General features: G+C 32.5%; 1 protein-coding gene across 1 annotated transcript; it reads left to right on the top strand.

The window, feature by feature from the left end:
• The first annotated feature begins 521 nt into the window (after positions 1 to 521).
• Positions 522 to 923, top strand: LOC132254202 (secreted RxLR effector protein 161-like). The gene has a single exon (XM_059739352.1). It carries the CDS (start codon positions 522 to 524, stop codon positions 921 to 923), a length of 402 nt encoding a protein of 133 aa, XP_059595335.1.
• Positions 924 to 16,407: the final 15,484 nt, after the last annotated feature.

The raw sequence follows: 16,407 nt of genomic DNA, 5'->3' as shown, positions 1-16,407 counted from the left end.
GTTTAGAAGAAAAGGTTTATATGGATCAACATGAAGGTTTCTCCATAAAGGGAAAAGAACAGATGGTTTGAAAATTAAATTAGTCAATATATGGACTTAAACAAGCTTTTAGACAATGGTATCTTAAATTCAATGATACTATTACTTTCTTCGGATTTAAGAAAAACACTGTTGATCAGTGTATATGCCTGAAGGTTAGTGGGAGCCAGTTTATATTTATGATTTTATATGTTGATGATATATTGCTTGCCAGTAGTGATCTTGGTTTATTGCACATAACCAAGAAATTCATCTCTGAGAATTTTGAAATGAAAGATATGGGTGAGGCAACTTACGTGATTGGAATAGAAATATGCCATGATCGCTCACGTGGTTTGTTGGGGTTGTCTCAAAACCAATATATTGAAACAATCTTAGAGAGATTTGGTATGGAGAACGGTTCAGCTAGTGTAGCCCCAATTTAGAAAGGGGATAAATTTAGTCTCATGCAATGTCCACAAAATGAATGGGAATGTAAACAGATGGAAAGAATTCTTTATGCTTTTGCTGTAGGAAGTTTGATGTATGCACAAACTTTCACTATGCTAGACATCAGTTTTGCAGTTGGTATGTTGGGCAGATACCAAAGTAATCCTGGAATGGATCATTGGAAAGCTGCGAAGAAAGTGATGAGGTACTTAAGGGGAACAAAAGATTATATGCTTACTTTTAAGAGGTCTGATAATTTGGAGGTGATTGGCTACACTGATTCAGACTTTGCTGGATGTGTTGATAGTAGAAAATCAACTTTTGGTTATGTATATCTGTTGGCTAGGGCATCAATTTCATGGAAAAGTGATAAACAAACTATTATTGTTGCATCCACAATGGAAGCTGAATTTGTGTCATGCTTTAAGGCCACGGTTCATGGTTTATGGCTGTGAAATTTTATCTTAGGGCTTGCTATTGTCGACACTATTGAGAAGCGGCTTTATTGTGATAATTCTGCAACTATATTTTTCTCCAAGAACAACAAATACTCTAATGGTGCTAACCACATGGAGTTAAAGTATTTTGCCATTAAGAAGGAAGTTCAAAAACAACGGGTGTCTATTGAACATATTAATACTGAGCTCATGGTTGTAGATCCACTAACTAAAGGGTTACCACCAAAGACATTTAAAGAACATGTTAAAAGGATGGGTCTTGATTGTAACCCTTGATGCTTATTATGTTTGGATTGCAAATGTTTGTTTATGTTATTAGACATTTTGAGATCTCATTAATCATGTTTATGATTTTTCTTGTTTTCCATTTTGTACGTACATCTATGAGATTGGATAACTGATAACAGGAAGTCTTTTACAAAGACAGTTTTTGTTGGACCAATTTTGGATACTTCTCATTTATGAACCATGGTTGATTGGATTGCTAGTGTTGTAGTACATGGAAGGGACTATGTCGCCTTATTGATGTACAACCGCCATGACTCATACTAGTGATTCATTTGACCATAGTATTTATGATGACCAATTTGAGTTAGAAATGGATTAGTGTTTTATGCGCATAATGTTGACTTCATTGGGGCTAAAATAAAGTTAGTCATATGGGACAAGTGGGAGAATGTTAGATATTTTTCTAATGTCCAACATGACACGTGTATGGCTTCAGTCTTTTATTAAAATGAAGTTATCTGATCTAATCTCTAAAATATTGGTTATACAATTAGAGAAGTAGTTTCCTATTTTTTACTCATTACTTTGATGGGAAGTGGAGTGGCGGTTACTAAACCGTTGGCAGTTACCAAAAGGAAATAGGTCATCTCTCTACCCATTTAAGTAGCATTGTATGGTTTCCATCATTTTTTTATGTGGAATGTAATTTTTCATTTAAGAGAAAGGGCTAAGAGAGAGAAACCTATCTCCTAGAGAATTTTACATTTTCAGATCAAGAATTGACTGAAGAAATTGCTATGGATTCGGGTATGTTATTTATGTTTGTAAAAATCATGATAGTCAAGATCTTGGAATTTATAAAGCATTAAGTTTACATTTAAATTTCTTTAACAAAAAAATCTTATATCATAAACCTCTAAATAATAAAATATAATTTATAAATTTAAACCTTAAACTTTCAAATGTGTTATTATAATAATATTTAAAATCATCAAGTATATTATTTATGAGATAATATATTTTTATTTTTGTTCATTATATATTTATGTTTTTATCTAAAATTTTTATTATTAAATATTTAATATATATTATCATTTTAAGTTTAACGCATTCAAAAATGATTAAAATAAGTAAATATGGAGAGATTAGACAGTGAAAAAAATTGAAATTAAAGAGGTTTTATGAGAGAATAAATGAGCATATTAAAAGAAATGCTGAAGGAACAAGAGAAAATAACAATAAGAAATATGATAGGTAGTTAGGGATATGGTGGTGAGAGAGAAAAAAAAAAAGGAAAAAAGAAAAAAAAATGTGACAGGTGAATTGGAGAAGATCTGAGATAAATAAAAAAAGTGGTAGGAGAACTTGTTTAAGGGTAATTTTGGAATAAATTTAAAAGCATTATTGAAGTGCATGAATAAGTATTTTTTTTTCCCATTTCACAGTCATGTTGAAAAGGTAAAAGTAAAGTTATTAAAAACTTATTTTTTTTTCTAAGATTAGTGTATGGTTCCCCCTCATAAAACTCTTATATGAAACTCTATTTATGATAAAAAAAAAACTTATTTCTATATTTTTAATTATTGTTGTAAGTAACAAAGAATATTATTTTATTATCTTATTTACACATCCACTTAAAAAATAATTAATATAACCTTCTTATAATGTTAAAAATACCCAAAATATTTTTCTCATTTTTCCCTCCTAAACTCATGTTCTTTTATTTTTTTCTCTCAATTTATTTCTTTCAAACCACGCCTAATAGAAAATCATTTTCTCTCTAAAATACATTTGATGGAAGAGTATTTGAAGCTCATTCATAATGCTTAATTGTAATTTTTTTAATACATTTGAAATTTTTTTAGGGCTTATTCCTTATGTAATTTTTGAACAAAAACTTATTGCAAAAATAATTAAAAGGATTTTAAAATGATTTAGAAATAATAAATTATGCAAAAAAAAGTTTAATATAAATGGAAAAAAAATTATTTTGTGGTGTCCATACTTGAAAGGTCAAACACCATGGAAAGGTCCAAACTAGATGTCCAGATAATGAGGAAATATTTGAAACTTGAAGGTCAAACACAATAAAAATGTCCAAAACATATAAAGTCGAACATAGTTCAATTGTTTAGAAAGTATAAACTTTCTAAGCATGTTCAAAAGTACAACACAGACATTTATAAAACATCCAATCCTACAACAACGAACATTATTTGCAACACCTCATCCTTTCAATTTCAAGAATGTAAAAAGAAACACAAAAAATATATTATAAATGATATGCTAGTGCACTTGTACCATCATTGGAGATGATTATTTGTTTATTCATTGGCGAGAAATACAACTTTCTTGATAAATTATGTTAAGATTATATAAAAAGATAAGGGAAGAAGAAGTGAAGGAAGAAAAAATGTAGTTTTTAAAATTTTATCAAGAAACATTTTTATCTTAAAAAATCATTAAAATAGTAGATGCAAAGAGAATTTTGATTGGTCGAAAGAAAACCAAAGATAGTTTCATTATCGTCTTCTTAGTTTTCTCCATTCACACGAGATAAGATATTTTTGTTTGGTGTTCAAATGGGTGTGTGAATCATTGGAATTTGGCAACACCAATGTGTTTGGCTGGCCAAGTGTTGGCCGCGGGAATATTGGCCGTACAGAGCTTCCGTGCTTCACATCAACTTCTTTGTGTTGGCCTCTCCTCAAATTGGAATCATTCGGTTCTAGACTAGCCAAATCCAGCGTCTTAAACGTGGGTTTAATCCTAAATTTGATCCAAACTCCATTCATACAAATCTCTTTTCTAAGTTAGTTTCCCGTCACTTCAAATATGGAAACTGTTTATACAATTTTATTTTTTTTTCTTTTTCAATTCGGATGATTTTATTTTATTTCATTAAACATGGATAGTTTTTAAAACTCAACTCAAGGTAGAAACTAATTATAATTTTATAATTCATTATTTGTTTTTATTTATTTTAAAATATCAAAATGTTTGAATTATTTAAAGTGGATGTTTAATATTTTTCTAAAATATTTCAATTTTGTTTCTTGGTTCATAAAATAAATTGGAATATCATCTAATTCATTGATCATTTTATTTTATTTTGAAACTCTAGTTATTAGTGACCAATCAATACGAGATAAGTTGTTGGTATTCGTTTCCTTATTAACCTCCATTACTTTTGTTGACATTTATCATTTTTGATGAGGTAATGATGCAATATAACCCTAGCTAATAAGGGTCTTTTTGGAGTTCATAAGAGTGTTTTTGGCTTATGATATACTATTGATTGGAAATTGGTATGTCCAATAGAAAGATAACCAAATAAAGGCTAGCCACTTAGTACAAGTTTCATTATTTGTACATATATACTGTTTTTATTATTGGACTAAAATAAAATATGTGATTATGAAATTCTTTTGAATATAAACTAATTATGTAGTGAATTATGTTGTTTTATCTTTAAATTAAAACAAATGACGTCATTTTCTGGGGAGAGTGACTGCAGAAACATGGAGAGAGCAGCCACACTCCTTGTGTTCTTTATCTTCTCATTTTGTTTTCCCAATTTGGGGTTTTTGATTGCAAAGAAAATCCACTTCTCTTAATGTTTTCCAAACTGGTTTTTAATGGATTTTCTTGAGCAACAAATGGGTTGATTCCTTCCTTCCTTCATACCTCAATCTCTCATTCTATTTGGGTTTGTGCAAAAACCCATTTTCTTCTTGTGTGGATTCAAGAAGAGGCCGAGATTGAGCTTGGTGCGGACTGCAAGTGTGCTCCAAAAGGAGAAGCTGAAAATGAAGGTACTAGTCAAGTATTCCAGGAAGGATTGGTTGGTTGGAGCTAGGTAAAACCTTGTATTTAGTTTTTATTCTTCATAGTGAAGTTTTCAATCGGTGACAGGCCCGTGGTTTTTTATCTTTTCGAAGGTTTTCCACGTTAAAAATCCGGTGTTCATTGTCTTTTTTTCTCACTCTATATTTTGATTTATTTTTTAGGAGTGTTGAAGCATTTGCATGTGTTTTGCATTTATAAATTGTTGGGAGAGTGTTGATGCATACATTATTGCTTGTGGATGTTTTGCTTTGTTGAAAAGTTATTGGAAGAAAAATTTCTTGACATTAAGATAATCTAAGGTTAGGTAATCTTTGTTGGGAGAATTTTTAAATTGTTCTATAACACCTATTCACCCCTCTCTAGGTGTAGTTCATTATTGAGATTCACATTTTCAATTGGTATTAGAGCAGATTTTTAAAGGAAAAATCATTTTTGGTCCTTGAATCTCAATCATGGAACCTCATCAAGAGGGAGCTTCCATTGGGAGACCACCATTTTTAACCGGCGAAAATTATTCTCATTGGAAAGTGAGAATGCAATATTTTCTCAAAATGCAAAGTGAAAAAATTTGGAACACCGTTGAATTTGGTTGGTCTCCACCTAAGGTGTTGGATAGAGAAGGTAGACCAACTAATATTATCAAGCCTAAATTGGAATGGGATAGAAATGAAAATGAAGCAAGTGAGAATAATGCTAGAGCCATGTACTCCATATTCAATGCCATTAGTACAGATGAATTCCGTAGGATTGCTACATGTACTTCGGCTAAGGAGGCTTGGGATATTCTCCAAGTGACTCATGAAGGAACTAATGCCATGAAAGTGTCCAAGCTTCAAATGTTGACATCTAGGTTTGAGACCATTAGGATGGATGATCATGAAACTTTTGGAGAATTTAATGCAAAACTGATGGACACTGTGAATTCTAGCTTCAATCTAGGTGAACCCATCTCTAACTCTAAGGTGGTTAGAAAAATTTTAAGATCTCTTCCTGAGAGATTTAGAGCTAAGGTCACCGCCATTGAAGAGTCTAAGGATGTGGATTCCTTGAAGATAGATGAACTTGTAGGTTCCCTCCAAACCTTTGAGATGACTCTTGTATCTCCTAGGAAAGCTAAGGGAATTGCTTTAAAAGCTATTAAAGAAGAGTCCCTAAGTTCCGAAAGTGAGGATGATGAGAAAATGTCGGAGGGTGAGCTTACTAAGTTTGCTAAAAAATTCAAGAAGTACATGAAATTCAAAAAAGCCAAGAAATAATCAAATAATGGTAAAAAATAGAAGAACTCAATTGGAAAAGAGAAAAGGATGGAGAAAGGTGTGAAAAAGGAGTTGAAAGTTGAGTGCTTTAAATGTGGGGGAAAGGGTCACTATGCATTTGAATGTCCCTCAAAGAAAAAAGACAAGAAGGCCATGCAAGTTACTTGAAGTGACTCCGAGTCTAATCAATCAAGTGAAAAAGAAACCAATGGAAGTGAAGAATGCACTAACTTCATAGCCTTTGCTGCAAGTGTCAATGAGGAACCTCTTTTAAAAGAAGCTTCAAGTGAGTCAAGTGAGTCAAGTGACTCCAATGATGATGACATGAGTTTTGACACAGCGTATGAGACTTTGTATAAGGAGTGTTTGAGCCTTAAACAAGAACAAGTCAAGTGGAAGGCTTCTAAGAAGATTTTAACCAATGAGGTTGATGTTTAAAGGGAGAAAATAAAGCCTTGCTTGATAAAATTGCATTTCTTGAAAATGAACATTTGGAAGTGAAGGAAAAATGTGATGTGTTGAAAAGTGAAATTCAAATGTTCAAGGATGAGTTAAGTCTTAGGAAGGAAGAGTTACATCCTAGCTCTAAAAGACTTAATGAGTTGATTAATTCAGGGCGTAAATCTTTTGATAAAAGAGGCTTAGGATTTCTTGGTGAAAATGCTACTCCAAGTAGTAGTAAAACGGTTTTTGTTAAGCCTTGTGAAAAAGAATCTCCTAAGAAAACTCAATCTCAAATCAAGTTTCATTGCAATCATTGTGGAAAAACGGGACTCACTTTTGATAGATGTTATGCAAGATTGTTTGATAATTTTCAAAGGAGGTTGACCAACCTAATGAATGAATGTCATGCTTTGAAGAATAACTTGTTGAATGAGAATAAGAGAGTGTCCAAGAAGAGCTCAAAGATCTCTCATAATGGTGAGTTGAAAGGAAGCACTTTGAATGAAAAGACAAAAATCTCAAATGTTAAACAAATTTGGGTGAAAAAGAATGAGTTGAAGTGTTTCGTTGTCCATACCGCACTTAGATCTATTGAGTCACACTCATGGTATCTTGATAGTGGATGTTCATATCATATGACTGGAAATAAATCTTTGTTCACTTCATTCATTGAATTTGATGGAGGAAATGTGACATTTGGAGATGGTAATATGGCTAGAGTGAAAGGCAAAGGTACCATTTGTGCCCCCAACATTCCTAATCTTGAAGAGGTCTTATATGTTGAAGGTTTAAAGGCTAACTTAATTAGCATAAGCCAAATGTGTGAGAATGAGTTCAATGTCCAATTTTCACAAAATCTTTGCAAGGTGTTTGACTTGAATGATGTTTGTGTGATGATTGGCTTAAGAACTTGTGATAATTGTTATGTTGTTAGTAAAAAATCTCCTTCATTATCTTCTCTTGTGTGTGGAAGTTCTAAAATTGCACGTGTTAATCACTTGTTGCAACATAGATTGTTGCAAAATGAAAAAGAGCATCCCATTGTAAAAGTTAGGATTGATAGGGGGATAAAATTTGATGATGCCAATGTTGTTGATAGGTTAAAGAACCATGTTCTTCATTCTAGATCAAAACATGTGGACATTAAGCATCACTTCATTCAAGACTTGGTAGAAGACAAGATTGTTTCACTAGAGTTTTTCCTTATGGAGGGTCAAATTGCTAATAATGTTACTAAACCTTTGGATGTTTCTAGGTTTGAATCACTTAGGAGCCCCATGGGTTTATATACTCTCTATTAACTACCTCTAGAACTTGTCTAGGACTTTCTTCTTGAATATCTTTGAGTCCTAGGTGTCTTCTCAAGTTCCAAAGTGTCCTTGTGGTGGTGTTCTTTTTGTTTTGGTTCAATTTTTTTCTTCATTTTTCATAAATTTTCAACATTTGCTGAGTTCATGACAGTGACATGCTTACATTTTTGTTTAAAAGTTAAATTGACTCATAATGATCTTAAAAGCTTCAAGATGTTTTTATCTCCATGGCTTGATTGATAAACATGATATTGAATCCTTGCTATTTTGATTTGATTAGATAAACCACAAAAGGTTAGTTTCATTTATTTTAAGTGAGTAATAGCTCATGGTTGAACCCTGAGATTACATAAATGGTGAGTAATGCTTTTTGTAGTCTAAATGCAAACTTATGTTTATCTAATGAGCATTAAAAAGTGAGTAAAGTCACCCGGAATATCCTTGAGTGTTTTAAGATTATTCTTCCTTGATTGTTTGCCCTCTCTTTGAAATTAAAAAAAAAAAAATGAAAAGGGAAAAGAAAAGAAAAAATATATATTAAGCTTCCCGGAATGGTTATGGCTCATTGGCAATGCTTCAAGAGTTAAAAAGCCTCCATTGCAAGAGTGAGACATCCCTTATGTTGTTATGTTGTAAAGGCCACCTTAGTGATCGTCAAGTAAAAAAAAAAAAAAATTGATCCTAAGGGTGAAGCTCATGTTCGTGTAATAATTTCAATGCTCAATGTGAAAAACAAATGATGTATGAATTTTTTTTTGGGATGTGAATAGGCCGTGTTAAACAAAAATCTGGCCAAGAGAGGTGCAAATTGACTTCTTGGAACATTATCTTGAATTTCTCTAGGAAGGAAGTGTGTCTTGAAAATGATTTTTCACTTTATGGGTGGATATAGGTTTATAAGTGGAAAGAAATTAACATTCTCACTATTTTATGATGTCATGAGTAAGTCTTCTTTGAGCTTAAGCTTCCTTGTTAGAATGTTGATAATCATTTGTTTTTTATCTATTCATTTGATAAATTTGGAAGGTTCTTCAATCTTTATGTTTATTAATTTTGTCTAAAGTTAAGCTCTTGGTAGCATCCTTGTTAAATATGAATCAATTCTAACTCCTTGATTGAAAGATAAGTATGTCATTCTATTGTATTTTAGCTTTGGTGAATCAAAATTTCAATTTTTGGAAAGCTTGTTGGAGTATTTCTTGTGTCTTATCGTCAATTTTTTCATCTAAGTCTTTTTTCAGTAGGGTGTCGATCGATCTGCTGAATTTGTGGATCGATCCACTGTGTGCACAGTCTTGTGACCGAGAGCCCTTGAACGAATTGAGGATCGATCCACCAAGATCGATACCACTTGCTCCAACACTTAGAAATTTTCGTGAAAAGTTTCCTGCACAGTTTTTTCCACTGAGAGCTCTTGAACGAAACTTGGATCGATCCACCAAGATCGATACCACTTATCTCTTAGTGAAAAAATAAAAATAAAAAATTCCTGTTTTGTCCTTGGTCTTGTGAGTTTTTTAAAAGAAGATATGAGGGGTAAAATTGTCATTCTGTGTAAAAAAAAAATCAAAATCCCCAATTTTTAAAAACCCCTCTTCTATTCTCAATTGAACCCTAATTTCAAAATCTTTCAAAATGGGTCTTCATATTCTTCTTCTTCTCTTCTTCATTGCATAAGCTTCCACCACCATGGTTGTTGAAATTTATTTTTGATGAAGTCCTCATTCGTCATCATTCTTTTCAACATTGGAAATCTCTACATCAATGTTTCATTGGCGCCATTTCTTTTCCGGAGTGGCTCATTCACGGGTTTCTTAGCTTAAGCTATCTTTTTCAGGAGCCTTGGGTGTTCGGTTTGTCCATCTTTCTTTCCTCTATTAGCTTAATCTAGATGCTTTCTTTGTGTGGAATCCTTTCACAACAAATTTTTTTTTTGAAGTTTCATTTTTGCCTTGGATTGTTTTTGCTTTCTAGCAATGTTAATCCTAGGCTTTGTTTGCTCATTGTGAGTGCCCTCTATACATTTTCATGCTTGGAATCTATTTTCATGGTGATAAAGCATTTTTTGGAAGTTTTTAAATGAAACCATGTGATGAGATTTAGGGGGAGTTTCGTATATCTTATGATGGGAGTTAGGAGGAGATTCTTGTATCCTATATTTTTTTTTGGGATGTTGATATGGATACTTGGTAATATGTGAATACTTGATTTTTGAGTATTTGACATTTTGTTGAAATGTGGATGTTTGTTGATTTGGATGTGAGATATTCTGCTAATTGAATTGTCATCCATTTGTCTTTTTTCTTGGATAGAAAGGGGAAGATTGTGGACATTTGTCTCTTTCTGGGACAAAAAGGGGGAGAGATATTGTAGTTATTATTTTGGTGATTGGATATATGTGGATATCTATGTGTTAATTCATTCAAATCTTGTGGAAGTGCCTTGGAATATGTACATGTGCTAATATGTACAGGTGCTACTAATGTTTTTCTTGAGATTTTTTTTGCAGGTATTGTAGTACCTAGGTTGTGGTTTTGAGTGAGTGAGTGGCCTTGTATGAGAGTTGGGTGGGGCTTACTTACTTGTACTCATTCATGTTGTAAAGGGCTTTGTCCCAGAATTGCCAAAGGAGGAGATTGTGAGTGTTTAGCTAGGTTGGCAATTCCGGACAAAATTCCTAAGTGTCCCCTAACTCTGCTTTCCTATTCCTATTCAGACTACTTGACTTTGAAGACTAAGACTTTGCTAAGAGGCCGAGGTATGTAGCCGAGTGTGTGGTGATTGGATGTGAATCAACCCTATTTTTAAGCTTTAAATGTGTTAGAAAGTTAGGAGAAATGGTTTTTGGTGCAAGACTATCATTTCCCTGTTTCTGGATCGATCCAAGTGTAGGGGTGGATCGATCCAACTAATGTTTTTTTAATCAAATCTCAGCCATTAGATTAAGGGCTTTTTTTTTACACTTTAAAAACCAATCTTCTCTCATTTTATGGGGAGAGTGACTGCAGAAACGTGGAGAGAGCAGCCACACTCCTTGTGTTCTTCACCTTCTCATTTTGTTTTCCCAATTTGAGGTTTTTGATTGCAAAGAAAATCCACTTCTCTTAATGTTTTCCAAATTGGTTTTTAATGGATTTTCTTGAGCAACAAATGGGTTGATTCCTTCCTTCCTTCATATCTCAATCTCTCATTCTATTTGGGTTTGTGCAAAAACCCATTTTCTTCTTGTGTGGATTCAAGAAGAGGCTGAGATTGAGCTTGGTGCGGACTCCAAGTGTGCTCCAAAAGGAGAAGCTGAAAATGAAGGTACTAATCAAGTATTCCGGGAAGGATTGGTTGGCTGGAGCTAGGTAAAACCTTGTACTCAGTTTTTATTCTTCATAGTGGAGTTTTCAATCGGTGATAGGTCCGTGGTTTTTTATCTCTTCGGAGGTTTTCCACATTAAAAATCCGGTGTTCATTGTCTCTTTATCTCACTCTATATTTTGATTTATTTTTTAGGAGTGTTGAAGCATTTGCATGTGTTTTGCATTTATAAATTGTTGGGAGAGTATTGATGCATACATTATTGCTTGTGGATGTTTTGCTTTGTTGAAAAGTTATTGGAAAAAAAATTTCTTGACATTAAGATAATCTAAGGTTAGGTAATCTTTGTTGGGAGAATTTTTAAATTGTTATATAACACCTATTCACCCCTCTCTAGGTGTAGTTCATTATTGAGATTCACATTTTCAAGTACTTTTTGGGGCTTGAGCTTGCTCACTCAACAGAGGGAATATGCTTCTCTTAAAGTAGGCATTCACTTGAGATCTAGGCAGATACAAGTTTTTTTGGGTGTTAAACCACCCAAGTTTCCCATGGAGCAAAACTTGAACGTAATGAGTGTAATGGAGAACATTTGAAGGGTCCTTAATCATATTGAAGACTTAATTTATTTAACCATTTTCTCTGTTAGATCTGGCAAATGTTGTACATGCATTAAATCAATTCAAGGACAAACCATGTACCCTACATTTAATTGCAGTACATAAAGTATTGATATGTATCAAACAGGCACTAGGTCGAGGGATATGTTTATCAACCAGCAGCTAGGTCCAATTAAAGGCCTTTTGCGATGCAGATTGGGCGTATTAATTGTAGGGATACATAATGATCGATCATAGGATATTGCTCATTGCTTGGGCAAGCGCTTATTCCTTGGAAGACTAAGATGCAAAAGACCATCTCTTTTGTTGAGGGAGAATATATATAGATCAATGGTGAAAACTTGTTACGAGATTACTTAGTTGAAACAATTATTAAAAGATTTAAAGATCTAACATACAAAACCGATGTTGTTACATTGTGACAGTCAGGTGGCCATCCATATTGCAAGATTTTGTTTTGTATCTATTTTTCTATATATTTCATACTGTTTATCAAATAAAAAATAATAAGCAAAATGTTTAGACTTTATTTGGAAAGTGTTTTTGAAAACAATTATGATAAATAATTTTTGAAAATTGTTGTTCGATATTTTATAGAATAAAAGTTTGTTTTAAAAGTTTAAAATATTCTTAACCTATTTTTTTTTTTGTTTATGTTTTTAAATATGTTTTTGTAGACCCCCTCCCGGGCTAGAGCAGTTTTGCATTTTTTTTTTAGGTTTTTACTTTTCTATGATGATTACTCTGATGACCCCGGGATGAGGGCATGAGGTGACAAGATAGGACAGGGAGGACGATTGAAAGGAAAAGAAAAAAAAGGGTGACAGGGGGGAGCTGTCTGGAAAAGGGGGAAGGGTTTTGAGCATAGCAAAGAAAAAAGGAAGAAAAGAGAGGTGCTCAGGGGGGGACAGGAAAGCTGTGCTCGAGAGGAGACTTCGTCTTGGTAAGCTTCACATCTCCTCATTTTTTTAGAGGATGCTACTACTTTTTTTTTATACATTCCTGGAAGTGTTTTTTTTTTTTTTCTTTTTTATCATTGATCGATTTGAGCCTTAAGGATGGCTAGCCGGATTAGTTGAATATGTTTGTGGGCATGTATGCCCTGTTTGTTTTCACTTCAATTTCCCAAACCCATTGGTGTCGTAAGAAAATGGAATTTCCATCTACAATATACTCTAAGAGGCTTTCCTTACAGCTGAAAAGGTAGCAATATGCAACCCATGTTCAGTACGCTTCCATGCATGGCCGCGCACTGCTCACCCTCATCACATAGCCAAGTAGTTTTAAACCTCATCTCTATCCTTTCTCATGCGCCCAAGGATCCGTACGCGTACGAAGGAGCCATGCAAACCCGACCACCTTCCCCATAAACCCATCTCATCTTTCTTTTCTCTTACTAGCTTCTCTCTCTGAAGCAAGCCTTTTTTTTTTTTCTCTATTTTGGAGCTCAATGTCTCGCTTCCATTTTTGCTCCGCCGGAGACAACATGGACGCTCGCGAAAGGGTGCAGAACTGGAGCTTAACAGCACAGAAGATCTTCTCCTATTCAGCGGCAATGCAGCTTTGGGTCGTTAAAAAAAAAAACCTCCGGTGAAGGTGTTGAGACAGCATGCAGCTCACGCTCAAGAGCACGGGCTGCTGCATTAAGCTCCAAGCAGCACGCGCCGCGCGACAGCCCACGCGCGCCCCCATGACGTCGGTGCTGGCGGCGCCATCCTCACGGTCCTAGCTTCGGCGGCCATGGCATCCTTGCTGGGGAGCTCCTTGTTGAAGACAATGCCCAGGTGGATCATTTAGTCTTGATTGCTTATGAACTTGGGCTTGATGGAGATGGAGCCCAAAGCATTTAGTCTTGATGGGTTATGGACTTGGGCTTGAGGCAGATGGAGCCCAAAGTTTTTTTAGTCCTGATGGGTTATGGACTTGGGCTTGAGGTAGATGGAGCCCAAAGCCCTTTTGCTGATGGACTTGGACTTGACTAAGTTATTATTATTATTATTATTATTATTATTATTAATCCAACTTTTAAAATCTTATCCTTATTATTATTATTATTAATTCAACTTTTAAAATATTATTATTATTATTATTATTATTATTATTATTTCAAAATCTATTATTATTATTAATTCAACTTTCAAAATTTTATTATTATTATTATTATCATTATTATAGTTATTAATTCTACTTTCAACATTTTACTATTATTATTATTATTATTATTATTATTATTATTATTAGTTCAACTTTCAAAATCTTATTATTATTATTGTTATTAATTCAACTTTTAAATTCTTATTATTATTATTATCATTATTATTATTATTATTATTATTATTATTAAAAATCTATATTCTAGCTGTTCAATTTCCTGAAGTTCATTTCTTATTATTATTATTATTGTTATCATTATTATTAAAAATCTATACTCTAGCCGTTCAATTTCCTGAAGCTCATTTCTTATTATTATTATTATTATTATTATTAAAAATCTATATTCTCGCAGTTCAATTTCCTAAAGTTCATTCCTTATTATTATTATTATTACGAATTCAACTTTCAAAATCTATATCCTTACAGTTTAATTCCCTAAAGTTCATTTTTCATTTTCTTTGGCAAATTTCATTTTAATAACCGAAGCTCTAATCTTTTAAATTTAATTCCCAAGACTCCAATTTTCCAATAAACTCCAAGAATCCAGTTTTCACTCAAAAAGTTTTAATTCCATTTCGGTTCTTAAATAATCTTCTGATCTCCTTGATTCTACATAAGCAATAATGATTTCTTCATAATTCTAAAACACGGGATTTGTGAGATTAGCTCATGAACAATAAATTGGGTTTTGGTGCGGGCCCTGTGTTTGATCCTTTTTTATTGTCAATTGTCGTGCTTAATGTATTTTGCTTAAGCCTCATTTTGCACTTCGATATGCATGAGCTATATTCCGTATTCATTAATTGTGTGCTAACCCCGTTTCTTGATGGCGCATTTGTGGCTCATGGTCGAAGTACGCACCCACTCCCATTCTAGTCAGTCTCTACGCGTGTTTTGATTCCTATATGTGTATGATTGATTTGAGCATCCATTGTTTTTCTTATTGATTGTCACATCAGCTTCACTTTATTAGTAGAGACCTGACTTTAGGGACTTAGAGGGGTGCTACGGTTCATACCGTACCTTCCCGATAAGTAACCTGACCCCCGAACCCGATCCGGTTTTTCACAGACCGCCTTTTCTAAAATAAGGAGTCACACTTAGGGTTTTCTTTCTTATTTTGTTTACCTTTTTAAAAATAAAACAAAAATAAGTGGCGACTCCAAGTCCATTTTTCTTAATAAATGAAAATCATAATTTTTCAAATAAAAATCGAGCTCGCCATTCGAGTGGGGAAATGCATGAGCCGAAATGCGGGGTCCACAGTTTTAAAATAATTTTTTTTGTAGTTTTTAAATTTTTAATCATTCCATGTAATTGTATAATTATTTTTTAAAATAGTCATAAGAAAATAAGTAAAAACAATTGAAACAAATTAAAAGATGTTATGTAAAAATATCATATTTTTAGTTTTTAAGAATATAAAACTGTTTTAAAAAACAGTTGTCAAATGAAGCATTAATTTTTTATATTTTAAAAATAAAGTATTAATACCAAAAGCTTTGAGTTTAATTTAGTCATTCGACTTGACCTTTTCTTTAATATTATAGAAAAAAAAAATGAGATAAAAGAAGATGAAAAATAAAATAAAAAAGAAAATGACAAAAAAGGAAAATATGAAAAAAAAAATCTAAATGTTATAATATTATTCTTTCACTTTTATGATGAATTATATTAAAGAATTTGAATTTATATATATATATATATATATATATATATATATATATTTCTTATCATTTTTATGATTTGAATAGGACGTACAATAATAAAAGAAAGAATAATAATTACTTAGCATTGTAAAGTCTAAAATTTGAGGGCTTTGATTCAAAATTGAGCTCCAAGTGACCACAAGCTACGCATACTTTATTTATAAAAATTCTTCTTTTTAATCAGTGGGGTGTGATTATCATGACGAAAATGCCATTAAAAAAAATTGTCTACGAATCCAAAAAAAAAACTATTATAAATATGTCAAGTGCTTCTTTTCTTATACAAATATTTTATTTACCCTATTTATAGATGGTAATGAAAAATGAGGGTTGGGTAATTTTGGGTCTATTTGGAAACTATTTTCAAGAATAATTTTTTTGTCCAAAATAAAAAAAGCAAAAAAACATTTTGGCAATTAGAAATTGTTTTTTTTTTTAATTATTCTTAAGAATATAAAACAATGTATTTTTAGATAATATTTTTTAGTTGGTTTATATTGTTTTCACTTGTTTTTTAATGACTATTTTAAAAAATAATTATACAAACATATAAAATAATTAAAAATAAAATAATGAATATACACATTATTTTTAAAGCATATTTA

This window comes from Vitis vinifera, chromosome 8 (assembly GCF_030704535.1).
Source record: "Vitis vinifera cultivar Pinot Noir 40024 chromosome 8, ASM3070453v1".
Classification (NCBI taxonomy): domain Eukaryota; kingdom Viridiplantae; phylum Streptophyta; class Magnoliopsida; order Vitales; family Vitaceae; genus Vitis; species Vitis vinifera.
Note: the sequence above shows the minus strand (reverse complement) of the source record. Positions and strands in the feature narration are given on the sequence as shown.

What these genes read in the sequence shown, in the direction of transcription:
- LOC132254202 (XM_059739352.1), top strand. Translation starts at nt 522, where the DNA reads ATGGAAAGAATTCTTTATGCTTTTGCTGTAGGAAGTTTGATGTATGCA.